Raw genomic sequence first — 20,074 nt, 5'->3', positions numbered from 1 at the left:
TAATTTATTTCAATAATTCAACTAGAATATGGTGTAAAAGTTAACTTATTTCAATAATTCAACTAGAATATGGTGTAAAAGTTAACTTATTTCAATAATTCAACTAGAATATGGTGTAAAAGTTAATGAAAATACGGTACAAATCGTGTCCCGTATTAGTTCAATACGGGACGCAACATTTTTTTCTCAAATAAAGGACAATTCCGTATTTTACGGGACGGGTGGCAACCCTAGCTACATGTGTAGCCACAGACGGAAACCTGGTAGCCAATCAGCGCCAAGGGCCTCTCCGACCAGCACCGGAACATTCTTACACATTCACACACATTCACACACCAGCGATACCCTCACTGGAGGCAAGGCACCCTTGCTGGCGCCCCAAACAGGAAATGGCTTGTATGATTTGGATAGACTTGAGCACGGCTGTTTTTAATTGTGTTACCTTGTCTGGATCCAAAGCAAAGTCTGAGTCTAGAAGCTCCCCAGCGTCGTCATCAGGGTCTCCTTCGTAGATCTTATACGCCGGATTCCCGATCTCAACATTCATGGCTCCATTAGTCATCCGGTGGTGCTGGAAGCCCTTTGCACTGAAGAGAGAGGGAGACAGAGAGAGATTAACTGTTGGAGCAAAAGATTAAAAAAAAAAAAAAAAAATCTCTCCTACTTTTTGGTTGGAAAGACCTTAAATCAAGTAAATCAAAAGGAGGCATAAATGTTCTAAAGATGAGAGCAGGTACTGACTCGGCACCATCTGAACACAGTCGACACATCCAAGACGACACATCACAGGTTGTCAAATAAGCCCTTGTGTCAAGAGGCCATTTGATCAAACCTATTGATCACACAGCAGCATGTCTACTTTGGAGAATGCTTGATTTCCACCTTGCAAACATTTGTTCAATTTTGCAGGCATATTTTAATCAATAGTGTACAATTGTACCATATATTTTTGCAAGCACATAAGCGTGAGCCTAATATGTATACATTTAAACAGGGAAGCATATGGGGATGTCAGTACAACAGTATAATTTCCCTTTGATGCCGGCGCGGGGCTGGGGGTGGCATCGAATGGATGCAAACAGGAAATGGCAGGCAGGGACAAACTGACCAACGGAATGGACAAATGGACAGACAAAAAGCATATCCAAATCTGACTCCATAGTAGGAAAAGGGAGGGGAAATGATTTCTGGGTCAGCGGGTAAATTATTTAATCCTATCAAGTTACCGCGAGCACTGAGAACGAGATTTGCCCGGGCACAGAGACCTGGGAGACAGGAAATAGATGGTTACCATAATGTAAGAGAAAAAAGAGAAGCTGGTGTAAGGACCAGATGAAAATGGACGTTATTTGCTGTTTTTTTTTTTTTTTGAGCGACTATTAAAACCACAACTTACCCGCGCATTCTCCGCTTGTACCAGAAGATGGCGCCAGCCACCAGCAGTGCCAGCAGCAGCAGCAGGATCACCGGCAGGGCAACGGAAGTGGTGCCTGTGAAACGGCAGAGAACGTGACCAAATGAGAACAAAGTTCATGTGTGTTGTCTTTTTTTTCTTCAGTAGTATTACTTGTCTAGAACTGTTTGACTTACTACTACTAGAAGTAGAAGAATCAATTGAAGCAGCTGGAAGGTCACATCTGTATCCCGTCCATCCAGCATAACACCTTCAGACAATGACAGAGTTAGACAGCGTGAGACTTTGATGGAAAGAAAGTGTCTGAATGATTATGTCGGGTGGAGAGAGATGTGCATCTTACTTGCACTGAGGCAGCAGCGTACGGCTGTCAACGGAGCATTGTCCGTGAGCGCAGTACATCATGCAAGTGTAGCAGCTGGGCTGGGTCTGACCGTTGGGACAACTACATATTTACAGGGAGAACGTTCATCAGTATAACCTTAGTCTCGCTACAAAAGCTTAATTAAAATCATAAAATAAAGCTAACTAATATTTACTAATCAAAGTTTTGTTACTCCACATGGTTTTACCTGCAGGAGATTTCTCCCGAGGGTGATGTCAGGCACTTGCCCTCGCCGCAGAACTGACATTTGTCCAGCTCACACTGTTTTCCGATGAACTGAGTCGGGCACAGACAGAGTTTGGTCCCGTTGGACGTTTGCAAGCAGGTTCCACCGTTCTGGCAGAAGCCTTCGCATTTACCTGAGGTTGGGAAAGAAGACTCGCGTGAGGAACTGAGTCGGTCATTGCTCAGCAAATGTTAAAGCAATTTCTTGCCAATGTGACAGTTTTTTTTACATAATATAACATGAACAATGAGACGAGATCAGAGTGAGGGACAAGATTATCTCACAAAGGAAAACTGTCTGTTGAGTTATCCATGAAGGCTGTGCTTTGCTGGTGTTAATATTCACAAAACAGTGTGCACGCTGAGATGTAAGGACCAGTTGCAGTTTCAGCACACTGAATGCAACATGTGTTGCGTGTGGTATGTGGGTTCAAAAATGTTATTAGACTAACGCTAACATGTTCCAGCATCAAGTTTCAGCAAACTTGCAGAAAGAGAGACCTCTAGTGGTGGTTGAGATATATATATATATATATTTTTTATTTTTTTATTTTTTTTAGGACACTTCATTTCAGTGGGATCGTTCTACATTGCCCGTAGTTGAGTGTGAGTGTGCATGGTTGTTTTTCCCTGTGATAGACTGGCGACCTGTCCAGGGTGAACCTCTGCCTCTCGCCTGTAATGAGCTGGGAAAGGCTCAGGCTGACCCCTGTGACCCTGCACAGGATTTAAACAGGTATGGAAGATGGATGGATTGATGGATGTAATTCAGCGATGTCCAATTTCAGTCCTCAGAGGCCACTGTGCTGCACGATTTCCTACTTCAACGCAGCCTGATAACAAATGACTGTAGACCTTGATGAAAGCAATGATTCATTGATGAGAATCAGGGGTCTAAAGCAGGGAAACATCTAAAATGTGCATGACAGCAGATCTTGAGGACCTGAGTTGGACATGCCTGCTGTAATTGATAAAAAGTTGAACCTCAGCTGAAGGTTGAACCCACATGCACAAATTACATTGAGGGTCAACGGTTAAACTTTGAATCTCACCTAAGTAAGAAACAGTGCAATTGGCCAAGAATCTCCAGTTGGATGGATCACAGGTATCAAGCTTATTAATGCATTTTTCTCAAATAGATTACCATGGCAACTTAAATGCGTCAGTGATTTTGTTTATGTTATGACCAGCTGGATATTTACACCAACAGTCTTTATGATGGATGAGGATGTACATATATATTTCTAAAAGGTAGTCGCTTGTTTTTTTCCTGTTGATTACATGATGTAAATCAGCCCTAGATCCTAGTGACCATTTTGAACTGTTAAACCTACAAACGGATCAGGGACTTTGCATAGAGGGAATCGTAAATCTGAGGCGTCTCTACCCTTGTTGGTTTGCAATCAGACTGTTTACGTTCATGCAAAATCTCAGTTCCTTAAAAACAGCAAAGGAGCATCTAAAAGTGCTGTAACTTACTGTACTGGCACCGGTCTCCCTGGTACTCAGGCAGGCACTTGCAGGTAGGCTGGTTCCCACTGTTCACTGAGCAGTTGCCTCCGTTCAAGCAATAGTCTGCACAGATCCGCAGATTGCATTTGGGCCCTGTGAAGCCCTTGGGGCATCTGCAAGTAGGTGCTCCTACAAAGCAGGCAAGAAATGATTTCAGAGTTTAACAAACTCAAAAGGAAAACCTGAAGCATAACTGAAATTGCTAACTCGTTGCAGATCTATCCCTGTCGATTGACTTGAAATCGATGTAATGGAAATGACAGTGCTCTTCCTGGCAAGCGCACAATTATACCTTCTCATGAAAACCTGTATGCCAATTTCACATTTCAACATTTTCTTAATACTTCAATTTTAAAACAATGATAAAAACTTGATTGTTGTTTGTCCAACATGGCTGAGGTTAATGTCACCCAACAAAGTAGTGAAAAACCCCACATTTGGGTCAGAAGAAGGCATAAAAGAATAAAAAATAATCCTGGATGAAAGGAGAAGACACCAGGAAGAAGACTCCTACCTGTATGGGAAGCGGTGCAGGTGCCTCCGTTTCTGCAGTAGTCCCTGCATTGATTGATCTCGCATCGGTCTCCAATGTAGCTGGGCTGACAGCGGCACTTGGCGACCTGACGGGCGTTTAGGAAGCAGCTCCCGCCGTTCTGACACTGGATATTGCATGGACCTGAGGGGGGAGCTGTGGGGAGGGACATCAGTTTTAATGCAGTAAAAGAGTGATCTAAAGCTATTCAGCGTTCACGACATTTGAGCTAATGCGAGTGCACGTATGCAGACTTACAGAACGGAGACTGCGTGGGACTCGGCCTTTCCACGCATGTACCATTGTCTGCGGCGTAATTGTTCGGGCAGGTGCAAACTGGCCCGCTGGGGCTGAGGAGACACAGCCACTCGCACTTTTTCTTGTCACATGGGTTGGTTACTGGTACGCAGGGAAACGAGAGAGGCAGTGAGGAAATCTCTCAAATAAAGAGCATGTAATAAACGCAAGTGTGTGCACCACTCACTGTCTGGCTGCTTGTAACGGTGGTAGAGGACGATGTCGGTGGCGTGGTTGATGCCTGTAGTGAGATTCTCCATAGGGCCCTTCCCAAATTTGTTGACCCGGAAGACAAAGTTGTTCATATATGTAACTCCGTATATGTAGTCCTCAAAGATGTCTATGCTGAAAGGATGGAGCAGGTCTAGAAATGGAGAGAAAACAGAAGGATGTTGACATCATTGTTCTAAAGTTTCTGACTCTTATTCAGATTTGGAGGAGACAGAAAGAACTCAACTGTTTTTCATCCCGGAGACGGCCACGACGGGGTCAGAGCCGTCCAGACGCACGCTGCCGATCACAGACAGCTTAGCGTCGGCCCAGTAAAGACGCTCATTGAATTGGTCCACAGCCAAACCTGCAGAGGGAGAATGTACGATGCACGCGTGTGAGCTGCTGTGGAGAGAATTTGCTCTCTCTCCCTACGAAATGTGTTTTAGAAACATTATTAAAGATATTTATTCACTACTGACCCGTGGGCCACTGGATGTTCTCGTGGACCAGAGTTTGTCTGAGAGTGCCATCCATGGCAGCCGTCTCAATTTTAGGGTGGTTGCCCCAGTCTGCCCAGTACATGGTGCTGAAGGGAAACAAAGTCAAATTACAGAAAATATGGAAGAAAAAAAAAAAAAAAAAAAAAAGCCGTAATAGGAATGCGTTTGATTTCTAACTCCAACATTTCTTCTTACCTTCTCTGTGGGTCTACAACAATGGCATGAGGCTCATCTATCATGCCGGAAATGAGGGTCTTGCAATGCTGGCCCGATATCTGAGCCACTTCAATGACGTCTCGACCCGAGTCGGTCCAGTACAGGTTACCGGCCACCCAGTCCACAGCGATACCCCGTGGCATTTTCAGCTCTTTGATCTGGATGCAAACAGAAACAAGCCTTTTACAGAGTGATCGAATATGTGCCAGGATGTCACAAAAAAACCACGTGACCAATCGCACCTGCAGGTTGGTAATTCTGCCCTGAGTTTCGCGCCGGTTCCGGTGAGAGTTGGAGGACGACGACGAAGTGAACGGCCCTGGGAGTTCGTAGGAGGAGATGCGGCCAGTGTGCCAGTTGGTCCAGAAAATGCGGTTGGTCTTGACGTGCAGGTCCATGGCGTCGATGCGAACGCTGGCATCGCCCTGGAACGTCTGCTCGTAGCGCCAGTTCGGCATCCCGGGGTCCAGGCTCCTGATTTCATTGTCGTCAGCTATGTAGAGGATCTGTCGAGTGCTGTTCGTATCTGGAAGGAACGTAGAGGAGGGAGAGGAGACGGTCCACGGAATGAGTCATTTTAGGATTTCAAACTAAAAAAAGTGTGTGATGAGAATCTGATCCTTACTGTCAGCCTTGCAGGTGTCGTGGATCTTGGTGAAGTACTTGTGGCAGCTGCATTTGTAGGAGCCCTTGGTGTTGTTGCAAATGTGGGAACAGGCTCCGAACTGTAAACACTCGTTCTTATCTGAGAAAAGCAAAGAGACGTAAAAGTGACATCTGTAGCAAAACATTACAAACCCATCCTTTCGTTTCTGAAGTGTAAACATCATTCCTTGCATTTAAAAGTGAGTTCTGAATGCATCACAGTGTTTTCGGCGCCGCGCACCTCCACATGTGTGGTATCCTATCTTCTGGAATCCTGGTTTGCAGGAGCAGAAGGAGTCTGTGCCGTTAATCAGACAGTGGGCCTCGTCTCCATTGCCACACTGGGTCCTGTTGCTCCGACAGTCATTCAGCTTCGTGTCTGGAGCCAAGCACACAAGTAAAAGCCAGAGTCAGTTTCTTCAAATAACATATTTTCACAGACTTTTATGGAGCTAGAACAGTCTCATAATTCGCAAATGCTCACACCGTTTCACAAATGCTCACACCGTTTCACAAATGCTCACACCGTTTCACAAATGCACACACCGTTTCACAAATGCACACACCGTTTCACAAATGCACACACCGATTCGCAAATGCACACACCGTTTCACAAATGCACAGGACAAGTTTCACAAATGCACAGAACAATTCACACGTGCGTAGGACAAGATATACAAATGTTTTTTTGATGCGCACACAAATATAACCTGATTTACAAACGTTTTTTTGTCTGTGAGCTGTGCTGCATTTGCGTGTGCATTTGTGAATTTTGTCCTGTGCATTTGTGAATTATGAGACTATTCTAGCTCCATAGACTTTAGATCTGCGCTCACCTGTCTTGCAGTTGATCTCATCAGAGCCATAGTCCTCACAATCGTTGAAGAAGTCACAGCGCAGAGAAGACCGGATGCATTTGCCGTTGGAACACAGAAACTCGTCCTTTTCGCACGTGGGAGCAGCTCGAGTGTCTTCTGTAGATGCAAGCGCAAACTTTTATGTTAATCCAAGCAGAAGAAGCTCAAGACAACCCTTGTAGTTTAATGTGAACGTTTATGTGAAAAACAACTTACGGCAGTTGAGTTCGTCTGAGTTATCGCCGCAGTTATTAACGCCGTCGCATCTCTTTGAGAGCTGCAGACACACGCGGTCGTTTTGGCACCGGAACACTCTGGTGGGTGGACACTGGAACTTCCCTGATGAAGACGGAGGACAGACAAAAGAAAAAAAACGGTCAGGACAAAAGATGAGGACTGATGTTTAACGTGTGCAGAAGTGGCGAGGCCGAACTCACTGCATTCCTCCTGGTTCTCGTCAGAGTTGTCCCCACAGTCGTCCTCTCCGTCACACTTCCAGGCCAGTGGTTTACACAGAGTGTTGTTACACTGGAACTCGTCCAGAGGGCAGTGACGTCCAGCTGAGAAAGAAGAAAAAGGAAGACTTCTCCTAATACGGCACGAACAAATCATGGTATCAACATTTCAGGTGTTCTCACAGAAGGATTCCCCGAGCGTGTGCGTACCTGCGCCGCCACAGTTGTCCTCGTCACTGCCGTCCATGCAGTCAGGGTCGGCGTCACATCGCCAGCGAATCGGGATACAGTGTCCATTCTTACATTGGAACTGGTCGTTGTCGCATTTCAGATCACATTCGTGCTGAAGACGGATCACGGTGACACAGATACTTAAAGTCAGCTTTTATACGTAGAAATGAAACACTGTAAAGAAATATCCCTAGTAGGGCTGTTCGATTTTGCCCAAAAATAAAATCTCGATTTTTTTCTCTCAAAATCCGATTTTCGATTACGATTATTTTGTGAATTGACAAAAGGCAAAGAAATGATTTCAAATATGCTGTTTTTTTATTGAACATTTGCCCCATTGGGCTTTAAGTGCAAACTTTGCTCTTATTAAACCAAAAATGAATGAATAAAGTGCAAAACTCTGTAAAATAAGTTGAAAAAAGTTTTAAAAAATATAATAAAATATAAAGTTTTATCTCTGGAAAAAAAAAATCAGCAAATCAGCACTTGCAAACATACAGTAAGTTATATTTCCAATTAAATAAAACAAGACATTTTCTAATTAAACTAAACTGGGTCTTTGCATGCTAAATAATAATGCAACCCATGAAGGAGGTAGAGGTGTGTAATGTCAGTCATTACATTTGCTATTCACATTTGCAAGGTTTTTGCAAGGAACACGAGCCGGTCTACCGCATCTGGCTTGAGGGATGCCCGGTGGCATGTTACAACGCCCCCTCCTACACTAAAGAGCCTCTCCGATGGGGCACTTGTCGCAGGTATTGAGAGGTATTTCCATCAATCATTAATATGGTATCAATCATTAATATGTGTGCAGACAAGGTGTAAAAAAAAAAAAAAAAAAAGTGAAAAATCGATTTTACGAGTTTCACGTTTTAACATCGTTCTAATTACATAATCGCGATTACGATTTAAAAACGATTAATCGAACAGCCCTAATCCCTAGCAATTAAAGCTGATCAATTTTATTGGCTTTTTTTTTGGCTTCATCATCACTGCACCTCATCAGATCCATCAGCACAGTCGTGATCCCCATCGCACTGCCATCTCCCGGCAATACATCGACCGTTAGTGCAGGCAAACTCGCTCTCCGAGCACTGCCGGGGCTCTGCAGACGGATAAAAGGTTTCACGTCAGCGAGAAAGCCGCTACAGATGAGCTGAGATTGGGCCGTTTTAACTCTCAGAACAAAGCACAAGACAAGGTTTCCAACAGCTGTTAACACGTCAGAGGGTGACGTGAGAGAGAGAAAGGAGCTCCATTTCACTTCCGAGACTCGATTTATGTTCCCAAAGCTATTATTTATGGTGATAATAAAGTTAGTGTTACAAGACTTAAGCCATGATTTGGCATCTAATGGAAGAAGTGAGTTTAGAAAAAATTAGAGCTCAGCTTGCAGACTCTCACGAAATGTGGAAATCACACAGGGACAGGAATACGAGAGAATCACAAGCATCCAGTCACCGAAAACAGAGAGGGGGCACTGATTGTGGGAGGGAGATAACTTACCACTAGGTCAGACCAATGGGACAGTATGAAAATGAGACAAATATTAGGTGAGACGCAGCAGAAATGACTATGAATGGGCAATGAATTTACACTTAACAGGTCCAAGTGCAAAGAGAGAATGTTACCAGAGTGGACAACAATGAACATGAGAGTTAATGACAGTGGAAGAGGTGAAAGCACGTAGTGAAAGCTAACAGCAACACGTACGGCACTTCTCCTCATCTGAGTTGTCGCCGCAGTCGTTGTCATAGTCGCACTGCCAGCGGCCGGGAACGCAGCGGTTGTTCTTGCACCTGAACTGGTACGGCTCACACGTCCTCTCGGCTGCTCGGATCATACAAACAGTCATATTCAATAAATAAATAAAAGAATGATGAAAAAAAAACACAATCTTCATCAGTAATTTCTCTTCTTACCACACTCCTCTTTTGGTTCATCTGATGCGTCACCGCAGTCGTCTTCGCCGTCGCACTTCCAGCGAGCGGGAATGCAGCGTCCCGAGTCTTTGCATCGAAACTCGTCCACACCACACGTCATCTGAGCTGGAAAAAGAACAAGAAAGAAACATTAGGAGATAGCTGACGCCAGCAGCCAATTATCAAATCTCGGAACAAGTGATCCGCAAAACAAAAAGTCTTACTGCAGTTGGTTGGCTCATCAGACCCGTCCGCACAGTCATTATCGCGGTCGCACACCCAGAGACGAGGAATGCAGCGTTTGGTGATGGCGCACTGGAACTGGGTGGGTGCGCACGTAACCTCGGCTATTAGAGGGAACGACAGATTTATGGTGACTGTGAAGTTAGGCGGGAAAAGAAAAACAAACATGGAAAAAGGAGGACAAACTCACGGCAGTCTTTTTCATCTTCCCCTTCTCCACAGTTGTCCTGGCCGTTACAGCGGAAGATGCCCGGGATGCAGCGGCTCGGGTGGGAACACTTGAACTGGCTCGGCAGGCAAACGTGAATGTCTGCGGTGGAGAATAAAGCAGCGGCTTTTCAAGGAGCACCGAGTAACAACGCAAGTGGAAGTCATTTGGAGATCACGTACTTTCCTAATTGTAAATAAAAAGAGACGTACCGCAGTTGGCTTCGTCAGAGTTGTCCTGGCAGTCGTTGTCGCCGTCACAGATGTACGCGGGGTTGGTGCAGATGCCCGTGCCGCACTGGAACTGCCCCGGCCTGCACTTGAACTCGGCTGTCACAAAAGAGTTACAGTTTTTCAGTGTTGCACTGACTGTACATGGTTTACGCATCTAATAATCCCATGCTTTAGGGCTGGGCGATATGGACCAAAAGTCATATCTCGATATTTTCTAGCTAAATGGCGATACTCGATATATATCTCGATATTTTTTCTGTGCCTTAATTGGGGTTTCCCCCAAAGCATTATAGCATAGCATCTCTGTTAGCATCTCTGTTAGCATCTCTGTTAGCTTCATTTTTTTCTGAGGCAAACCCTTAAAAAAACTGTCAGTTTTAATACAAAGCCTCGTGCCAAATGTCACACAGGTTCCTTTATTAACAGAGGTCTGCACAATATCAAAATGTATAAAACAAATGGAATAAAAATAAACTGCCTGCATATATAGAATAAAAACGCTTCTTGAATAAAATAAAACAAATATCCCTTTCCTGCATAACAATTAAATTAAAATACACTGTGCAATTAATACAATGTAGACAGTAACAGGCAGACTTTTCCACTGACACTGACAGTTGTGCAAATAACAAAACATTTGTGCAAATCTCAAATAAAACATTCAAGTCAATTTGTCACAAAATAAGCTACATCAAAATCATTTAAAAAAAAAAGTAAAAAAAAAAAAAAAAATAAATAAATAATTTAAATCGATATAAACGATATTGTCTCGTACCATATCGTGTTTGAAAATATATCGATATATATTAAAATCTCAATATATCGCCCAGCCCTACCATGCTTGTACCATTTTACACTTTGTGACCATCATCTTATCATGAATTCTTTTTCTCGACCACTTACGACAGTCTGCTGGCTCATCCGAGCGATCCCCACAGTCGTCCTCGGTGTCACACTTCCACCAGAAAGGAATGCACTTGTCGTTCTTGCACACAAACTACAAGGAGGATGAAACAAGTTTAGCATTTAGCGGGGAGGGGGGGGGGGGCAGATGGCAGGTACTGTAGCTCCGGGCAATCGGCCAGAGGTCACGAGGCAATGTCCAGTCACGAGGAGTTGATCAAACATGCCAAAGTCAGAATACAGTGCCCACCTGGCTGGCTGTGCAGTTGGACAGGCAGGTCCGCTGGTCACTGGCCAGATAGAAGTTGGTGGGACAGGCACACTTGTAGCTTCCTCCAGGGGAGAGGAGGCAGAGGTTACTGCAGCCACCGTTGTTCAACTGACACGGGTGGTTGAGCACTGCCAAGAGGTGGAAAGACAAACATGTTTAACAAAAACGCACATGGTGTATCACAAAAGAGCAGGTGCATGACGTGCGTTTAATGACAGGAGGACATTTCAGTGGATATATCAACAGAAACGGTGCTTACCTTCTGGCTGACGGTAGGGATGGTAGATGTGAACATCCATGGGTCGATGCAGAGTGTTGATCAGCGTGCTCTTGTTGGTTCCTTTCGTTTTATGAGCTCTGTTGATGGACTTGGTCTCCCAGTCCGTCCAGTAGATGTATTCCTCAAACAGCGTCATGGCAAAGATGTGGGGAATGTCATGGCTAAGAACTGTGAGGGGGGACACAAACAATCACACTGAATATATTATACTGTCCTGCTTTTTATCCTAAAAAGCTCCTGATTGCCAACAGTCTGCTTCCTGCAAAAGGGAGAAATGAAGTGTACACTCAATATATACAGGACTGTCTCAGAAAATTTGAATATTGTGATTTTCTGTAATGCAATTACAAAAACAAAAATGTCATACATCCTGGATTCATTACAAATCAACTGAAATATTGCAAGCCTTTTATTATTTTAATATTGCTGATCATGGCTTACAGCTTAAGAAAACTCAAATATCCTATCTCAAAAAATTTGAATATTCTGGGAATCTTAATCTTAAACTGTAAGCCATAATCAGCAATATTAAAATAATAAAAGGCTTGCAATATTTCAGTTGATTTGTAATGAATCCAGAATGTATGACATTTTTTTTTTTAATTGCATTACAGAAAATAAAGAACTTTTTCACAATATTCAAATTTTCTGAGACATTCCTGTAATGTTTGACTCTTTCCACACTAATATTACGCCTGAAATTACTCTGATAATTCACGCACTGGGATTCATAGTTGGAAAATATTTCCTGTTCTTGCAGTTCAGATGTTGCCATCTTGTGCACTGTTAATATAAAACTGTGGCCGAATGGGGTGCAGTGCTGGAGAGAGCCCTCCGTATCTACGCGTTACATAACAGGCTGCACACCTCATTAGGTTTTACGCACTAATCGCTCTTTTCCTGTCAACACATACATGGCACCTCACGTGTTTGGAGCCGGTGTGTTATGGAAACTCAACACAGCGGTTCAAATACGCTCACCATCAGGTCTCAGCACGTGGTTTCACGAATGATTTTCACAAGCAATATACTTAAAACAATTAAAATGAGATGGAGGTTTTACAGCCCCAGGATGAGCTGAGATATTAGCCTGATTAGGACGCCGTGCCCTTTAGTCCTCTCCTATCCAAACAGTCTTGTTCTACAAATACACACATGGTTACGGCGTCGTTTTAGGATGGCTTCATATTCAAGGACAGAAAATGAGTCACAAGTACCACTGAAGCCAAATCAAACATTATCACTAGATTTCATCACAAAGTGGTTGTAATTCTTTTTCGATGGTCATTTTTTCCTTTTTTCTGAGCAGAACTTGGTAAATATGACTACATTGTTTCTTCAGCAGAAAGAAAGAGCTCCCAACTTTTGAGCAAGTTTAGTTTGGAAGACTAAATAAGTAAAATGCATTAATAATTAGGCTACTATTTCAGGATTAAGAAGAGGGAAAAAGGGAAAGATTGATTACACTAAGGCTTGTTCCTTTTGACTTTTAAAGATTTGAAAATACACCAAATCTCGTCTCTACTTCCATGTTCATAGACAAATCTTTTTTTCTTTAACCTACTTTAAATGCCAGAACAACTAAAACCCTCTTCCTATAGTTTATGTATGTGTATGGGACTGAATAAAGGTGGGGGGGTCTGTCAGCATTGGTTACCAAACAACGTGAACCTTTGTTCTTTATTTGTTGCAAAGAAGATTTAAAAAAAAGGGCCGAGGGAGTAAAACTAACTTTCTTACATGCCTCGGGAAAGGCTAAACCTGCATGCTGTGCATTGATTTAATTTAAAATGCAGGATCGTAAATTGTCAGATGTCTCCCTGCCTCAGAGATGTAGCAGCCTCATCGATAACCTGATTCATTTACCCGTTTCTATTGTCAGCATTTCTCTCTGCCAGTGCTCCTCCTTGCCTTGGCCGCAGCTCGTGTGTTGCTTTCAGCACGCTATAAATATTAAACGTTTTAGTGTAGGAGTCAGTCTGCTCTGGGGCAGCTTGGAAGTTGTTTTTATTATTCCTGTCTGTACGTGGGATCTTCCCACAGCCTGAGCACATAAATATTAGTTTTCCAGTGATTCAACGTTGCCTGTGAAGCTACATAGTTGTTAGACTGTGATGGACTGGTCTTTGCTCTACACGTAGAGGAGGCTGTGGACAGTTACCCGTGTGTCTGTTTGTGCCGTCCAGGCTGGCAAACTCGATGTAGTCCTCTCTGGCATCAGCCCAGTAAATACGGTCATTAATGAAGTCCAGGGTGAGTCCATTGGGCCAGGTAATCTTATCCCTTACGATGACACTTCTGTTGTTGCCGTCCATGCCAATTCTCCCAATGTGGGGGTTGTCGCCCCAGTCAGACCAGTAAAGGTACCTAATCATTAGGTGAAGAAGACAAAAATAAATACTTTTGTGCATAAATAAAAACCTCTTCAAAGTTTAGATCATATTTCTCACCCGTAGCGTACGTCCACAGCCACCGCACGTGGCTCCCTGAGGCCGTTGTTGACCAGCACAGTTCGGTACGCCCCATTAAGTTTGGACACCTCGATAGTGTCTCTGCCTTTGTCGCACCAGTACAAGTTCCCACCGACCCAGTCCACCGCCAAACCATCTGGATTACTCAGGGAGGTTCGGTGCAAAACCTACCAGGGCGATGAGGCAATAGAAGTTATCAAAAATGTATCCGCTGCAGCGAATATCCCGTTTAACGGAAGGATGTCTGGGTTCTCCACCAACCTCCATGCTGCTGCCGTTCATGTGCATGCGTCGGATCATGCTGCCCTGAGTGGTCACGTCTGTCCAGTAGATCATCTGCTCTGCATAGTGGAAGTCTAGCGCCACTGCGTTGTTGAGACCCTGCGGAAAAACACTGCGAGCTAAGAATGAGGCCAGAAAAATGTCTTTCAAAACTGGGAAACGCATCTCACCTGCTTTATGAGCGTGTAGTTTGAACCATCCAAGTTGAGTTTCCTCAGGTAGTAACGGTTGGCAAAAATCAAGTAGGGCTCCACCTCTGCAGACACATAACAGACGGCAAATATTACATCCCGGTTTTAACTGGATTTAAACAAGAAACATGTAAATACACATGGCCTGCCTTACCCGACACAGACTTGCAGACGGTGGGGTCGTTGGGGCTGAACTCAAAACCTTCCACACAGAGACAGTGGAAGCTCCCGTGTGTGTTGAGGCAGTGCTGAGAACAGGGGTAGGTGGTGGTGCACTCGTTTATGTCCACGCACGTCTTCCCATCGCGCTTCAGCTGGAAGCCAGGATGGCACCTGCACTGAAGTGGCCAAAAGCAGAAGAGATTGGTCAAAACCTTCAGAATAATAATTCAGTTTGAGGCTGAACCAGTTACAAGACCCTGCCGTTGCTTCAAAGGCCCTGATCCACCAGGAGAGATGGATTTTACTTCCTTTTTTTTTTTTTTTTAAAGATTAATTTCTGCTCCACTGCAATCCAATCCCGTCATTTTATCTGAAAAATGATGGAAAATCCAGTTGCTGCTGTAAAATAAGATTAGCCATAGAATGTGTCTTCTTCTACTGGTACTGGCAGTGAAGAAAAGCTTGCAGTATGCATGGATAATGTACAGCAGATACTCAATGCTCAATACTTCCAACATCCCCCACAGGTCAAACATTCTCGTTGGTGCTCAGATTGTTTATCATGTTCACATGAAGCTCCGACTACAAACTCAGGTCTGTAGATAAGTTCACACACAGTTCAGACTATTCAAACATTGTCCTCCTATTTTCAAGAACTAAAACATATTTTTGTTGTGCACAGCTGCAAGGCCAAACAAGACTTTTTTTTTTTTTTTTTTTTTAAACCACATCGGATCTTTGATTTTTCTCTTTTTCAATGCTCTCAAAGTGCGTAAGCCAAAGAATTGGATTCATTTTTAAATCGATTCATCTCGGGCAGAGAACAAAAGGCTAACAGTTTAATTTACAAAAAGTGAGACGGCCTACCTTGAAGCCGATCTTGAGGTCGTCACAGAGCTGCGTGCAGCCGCTGAGTTTGCTGTTGAGGCACTCGTTGATGAAGCAGTTGAGTTCATCGGAGCCGTCGCCGCAGTCATCGTTGCGGTCACACAGCAGAGTCTCATTCAAACACTTGCCATTTCGGCACATGAAAGCAGATTCGTTACAGGTCCTCTCTGAAATCAGGAACAAACAAAGAGCATTCATCTAGAATCCCTTCCAGCACTGAGGTCATGAACAAAAGAAAAGAGACGAGAAGAGAAGAGACTCCCTTTACAGAAAGTTCATTAATATTTAATTTCCCTTTTAATTATTCCATATATAAAAAAACATAAAAACACCAAACAAAACTATACTCCCACTAGTATAGTTTTAAATGAGAAACAAACTTTACAGTCTCTTGGCAAGAACCACTTAATTTATCACTCCTTGCAATTTATAGTATGTTTTTTGTTTCGTTTTTCATCTTTGTTTTTTTTGTCTTTGCTTGTTACTTGTCCAATATATCCATTCTTTTTCAATGTTTGAACCCAAATTATTAGTTTTTGTATAAAACCTCCTGAGTCGAGGTTCATAAAAGGGTAGGCATAATAAGCCTTGGCTTCAGCCTATACCTTTTCGGTGCCATTTAATATATTGGACCTTTTTTTTTTTTTTTTTTATGTTGTATTATGTTGTATCCAAATGGACCGAAATAAAAAACTCAAAATCAAAATCAAAAAACTTTAAGGATGTTGCTTTATAACTATAACTGAATTATTTACATAAGAAATGCCTTTAATCCAGTACAAATTCACAGTCTTGCAATTTTGTTAAAGAATTTAGTGTTCTATGTATTTTCCTTTATAGCACAATGGAGCTAAATAAGAACAAAAGTTGTCACAAGAGGGAAAAAAATTTAAATAAAGTCATCAATATGTACCAGTTTCTGTGCAGCGGGGATTCTTCGGCGCTTCGTCCGATCCGTCCTGACAGTCCAACTCTCCGTCACACTCCCACTTCTTCTGGTGGAGGCAGCGGCCGTTGGCACAGCGGAACTCTTCTGGACCGCATGTTGGATATTCTACAGCGGGACAAGTTTATACAAAATGAACCACAAACTTGGTGGATGGTTCAACAAAAATTTCAGCAAATAAACACGTTTTTTTTAAACCAACACTGAAAGCTTTTGTTTTTAAAACATTAATTTGTTGCTTCATATTTGTCCTCACCACATTCTGGGGATTCATCCGAGCCGTCAGAGCAGTCGATGTCGTGATCACACACGAAGTGCTTGGGGATGCACTGTCTGTTCTGGCACATGAACTCATTATTGCTATCACATGTGCTGTTGGTGTACACTGGAAGCAGAGAGAATCCCAATTTGCTTATTGGATGTGGAACTGTGGTATTTCTGGGCCAACACAAACACCAGATCGTCTGCTGGGTCATTTTGTGAGCGTCTCACTTACTGCAGCCAGCTTTGACGCTCTCATCGGCTCCATCAGGACAGTCTGCATCCCCATCACACTTCCAGCGCTGAGGCACGCACATATGGGAGCCCGGACACTGGAAAGCTTCAGGACTACATGTCTTGGACTCTGTGAAAAGTGCCACGATGGCATGACGTCAAGAAAAACTGCATCAAGTGAAATGTTTCCAGTGAACGTGGGAGGGAGGTTGCGAGTGAGCCTCTGCTTACTGCATCTCTGGTCTTCGTCAGACCCATCACCACAGTCATCCGCGCCGTCGCACACCCAGCGGCTGAAAATGCAGCGGTGGTTCCCACATTCAAACTGGTTCGGCGTGCAGAACTTGTCTGCAAGAAAGGTAAAAGAATGCTCAGCATTTAGAGAGCCAGGACACTGAGTTTTGCTTTTTCCTCTGCGACGATAAGACCAAAGAACAACAGTCTGGCTTTCCTCGCAATGCTTTGTGTTCTCAAGAAAAAAGGGATGTCTCTTGAAGGAAAACTCACCACAGTGCGTCTCATCCGCTCCGTTCTCACAGTCGATCTCCTTATCGCAGGTCCAGCTCATGGGAATGCAACGACCGCTGGGACAAGCGAAGAAGTTGACCGGACACTTAAGCTTCCTTTTATCTGCAGAAGAACAGGAAACTAGTGATATTGGACCTCTGATGCCTTAGGAAAAACTGAGTACATGTTACATGGGAAACAATGCGCCCCACCTGGACAGTTTCTCTCATCAGAAAAGTCTCCACAATCGTTGGTGCCGTCGCACACCCACGAGGGGAGATAGCACAGAGTGGTTTTCTCACAGTTCACAAAAGAGTCTCCCTTAACCCCGAGGCGGAAGAAACGGGAGCAATCGGTGGGTTCTGGGAGAAAATGGTTGTGAAATACAGATGTTGAAACATTTTCCGACTAAGACATTTGAAGATAAGCAGCAGCAGCAGTGTTGTGGATATACAGAGACTGCAGTCATCAAAATATGTTTTTAACCGTAAACAGGATCAACTCGTAAGACTGTATCAACGTAATCACAAGGAGACTGCAGCTACTCGTGGAACAAAGCAGTGAAGCATTTATGCTCTAAATTACAAACACGTGTAGCTCAGAAGTGTGCAGGACAGAAATGTCCTGAAGCAAAAAAGAAGAAAATAAAAGAAATACAAACAGATGGATTTGTGCAGTGAAATAAAGTATCGCACACTAAGAATGAGAAAAGAAAAACCTAATAAAGGACTCGTCTGAATTTATATTCTGCTTGAGTCACAGGTGGAGACACTTTTACAAGCTAATATATTCACTGACAAAAGTGTAAAAGGAACAGAGAGGACAGCTGAGTATTACGGAACGTGACGGATACATACGGCAGCTCATTTCATCACTTGCATCCTCACAGTTGACCACCTGATCACAGCGGCTGAAGTTGGATATGCAGCTTCCATCTTTGCACTGGAACTCTCCCGGCTTACACAGCGTCACTGGCAGGAAAAACAGGAATTATAACAAGACTGTGTGCAAGTAAACAAACACAATTAAATAAAAAACAATGACAACAATTCAAAATCCCTAAATTAGTATGTGTCACCTTACAAAACCACACAAGACACTCATCCCTGTCATAATAAACATCCCCATGTGTGTGTGTGTGCAGGGTGCAAAGACATTGCAATGTTGCATAGAAGGAAGGAATCTGATGAAAGGGAAACTTACATGAGGACTATTTTTATGCACCTGTTAGAAGCTGAACTTGGGCAGAAAGGACTTACTGTTGCAGGGCAGTTCGTCCGAATGGTCCCCACAGTCGTCCGTGCCGTCACACCAGAACTTGTGGCCGATGCAGCGGCCATTCATGCAGCGTCTATAACCCTTCTTACAAATACGATTTGCTGTAGAGGAAGAGCAGTTTATTTCAGTTAAGTGAGGTGCAGATTTGTATGTGCACATTTTACATCTATTAATTTACCATTCCATCAATAGATCATTGGATATTTGGATTCAAGCTCCTTTTTTTTCTGAAATAATATTTTCTTTCAGATGTAATTATTCAGCTATTTTATGACCTTTGCTTGTCTGGCGCATATTGCTTTTAACATAAGCACAAGCTAATATTTTACAGTGTAAGATATAAATCACCTAACACTAATACGGTTATTTTTTATTATTTTTATTTTATTCATATGCACAATGATAACACAGTAATTATTTTAACATACAAGGACAAATAATTGTGCAGGAGAGGAAAAGAAGCCCGAGGGGCTTATAAAAAATCCTCCCCCTCAATACAAAATCACAAAAACAAATCAAATCAATAGAAAAAGAATAGAAAGGAAACAAGAAAAGATAAAAGAAACAAAGAAAAACACAATACAGTTCCTCATACAACCTACCACAGTACGACTGCTTCTCATCAGACTTGTCTTTGCAGTGGGCCATCCCGTCACAGGTCAGGCTGTAGTTGATGCAGTCACCGTTTCCACACTCAAAGTCATCGACGCTCCCACATGATACATTCAGCGCTGGTGAGGGCAGAAACATTAACATTCAGAGACAGTTACACTTTCTGGAGAGAAGCCTTTATAAGGATTACGCTCGTCTTACAAGAGCAGGTGTTGTCGTCGTGAAGTTGTCTGTCTCCTCGACAGCTGCAGTTCACACGTCCGTCAGACGTCGGCAAACACAGGTCCTGGCAACCTCCGTTATTCATTCGGCAGGGAGAAAACTCACCTGAGAAAGGTTCATTAGGGAAACGGTCATTCATTTATCAATTGCGCATGTATCACTACTTATGTAACACGAGCGTGAATGACTAAAGGGCCGTTATATATTATTATCATCTACCGTCTCATCCCACATGTGACCTTATGTAACATGTGAGAACGGCTGAGCCCACGACTAGAAAGCACTTACAGTCTTAAGACAGCAGCATTGGGGCCGCTAAGTAAAATACCATGTTCAGGTAGAGAAACTTTATCAGCGTGACATTTTTTCCTGATGGTGCTAAAGGAAAAAGTAACTCAAATGGCAGTCTGTTAAAACTTTGCAGATGCCTTTAGTCTGAACCAAGAAACAGACAGACAGACAAGTCATCGCTTAA

The 20,074-nt window shown here is 43.3% G+C and overlaps 1 protein-coding gene across 2 annotated transcripts in view; it reads right to left on the bottom strand.

The window, feature by feature from the left end:
• The window catches only part of lrp1ab (low density lipoprotein receptor-related protein 1Ab), an 88,045-nt gene that overhangs the window by 3,512 nt on the left and 64,459 nt on the right, over nt 1–20,074 (bottom strand). For both annotated transcript variants that reach the window (XM_061736122.1, XM_061736123.1), the window contains 44 exons: nt 19,579–19,704; nt 19,368–19,496; nt 18,747–18,866; nt 18,345–18,458; nt 17,700–17,849; nt 17,488–17,610; nt 17,212–17,328; nt 16,982–17,110; nt 16,742–16,870; nt 16,453–16,593; nt 15,519–15,706; nt 14,644–14,827; nt 14,469–14,554; nt 14,278–14,397; nt 13,996–14,183; nt 13,707–13,912; nt 11,525–11,713; nt 11,245–11,393; nt 10,995–11,088; nt 10,071–10,187; nt 9,841–9,960; nt 9,632–9,754; nt 9,408–9,533; nt 9,199–9,315; nt 8,484–8,590; nt 7,462–7,594; nt 7,234–7,356; nt 7,013–7,135; nt 6,776–6,913; nt 6,181–6,318; nt 5,920–6,039; nt 5,537–5,820; nt 5,274–5,452; nt 5,058–5,164; nt 4,823–4,942; nt 4,553–4,729; nt 4,327–4,467; nt 4,051–4,224; nt 3,504–3,665; nt 1,987–2,158; nt 1,758–1,859; nt 1,591–1,664; nt 1,397–1,490; nt 443–587 (listed from right to left, as the gene is read on the bottom strand). In XM_061736122.1, the coding sequence (XP_061592106.1) occupies nt 443–587; nt 1,397–1,490; nt 1,591–1,664; nt 1,758–1,859; nt 1,987–2,158; nt 3,504–3,665; nt 4,051–4,224; nt 4,327–4,467; nt 4,553–4,729; nt 4,823–4,942; nt 5,058–5,164; nt 5,274–5,452; nt 5,537–5,820; nt 5,920–6,039; nt 6,181–6,318; nt 6,776–6,913; nt 7,013–7,135; nt 7,234–7,356; nt 7,462–7,594; nt 8,484–8,590; nt 9,199–9,315; nt 9,408–9,533; nt 9,632–9,754; nt 9,841–9,960; nt 10,071–10,187; nt 10,995–11,088; nt 11,245–11,393; nt 11,525–11,713; nt 13,707–13,912; nt 13,996–14,183; nt 14,278–14,397; nt 14,469–14,554; nt 14,644–14,827; nt 15,519–15,706; nt 16,453–16,593; nt 16,742–16,870; nt 16,982–17,110; nt 17,212–17,328; nt 17,488–17,610; nt 17,700–17,849; nt 18,345–18,458; nt 18,747–18,866; nt 19,368–19,496; nt 19,579–19,704 (6,098 nt within the window). The remainder of the gene's footprint in view (nt 1–442; nt 588–1,396; nt 1,491–1,590; nt 1,665–1,757; nt 1,860–1,986; nt 2,159–3,503; nt 3,666–4,050; nt 4,225–4,326; nt 4,468–4,552; nt 4,730–4,822; nt 4,943–5,057; nt 5,165–5,273; nt 5,453–5,536; nt 5,821–5,919; nt 6,040–6,180; nt 6,319–6,775; nt 6,914–7,012; nt 7,136–7,233; nt 7,357–7,461; nt 7,595–8,483; nt 8,591–9,198; nt 9,316–9,407; nt 9,534–9,631; nt 9,755–9,840; nt 9,961–10,070; nt 10,188–10,994; nt 11,089–11,244; nt 11,394–11,524; nt 11,714–13,706; nt 13,913–13,995; nt 14,184–14,277; nt 14,398–14,468; nt 14,555–14,643; nt 14,828–15,518; nt 15,707–16,452; nt 16,594–16,741; nt 16,871–16,981; nt 17,111–17,211; nt 17,329–17,487; nt 17,611–17,699; nt 17,850–18,344; nt 18,459–18,746; nt 18,867–19,367; nt 19,497–19,578; nt 19,705–20,074) is intronic.

This window comes from Cololabis saira, chromosome 12 (assembly GCF_033807715.1).
Source record: "Cololabis saira isolate AMF1-May2022 chromosome 12, fColSai1.1, whole genome shotgun sequence".
NCBI lineage: Eukaryota > Metazoa > Chordata > Actinopteri > Beloniformes > Belonidae > Cololabis > Cololabis saira.
The sequence above is the reverse complement of the archived record's forward strand: the minus strand, read 5'-3'. Positions and strand labels throughout refer to the sequence as shown.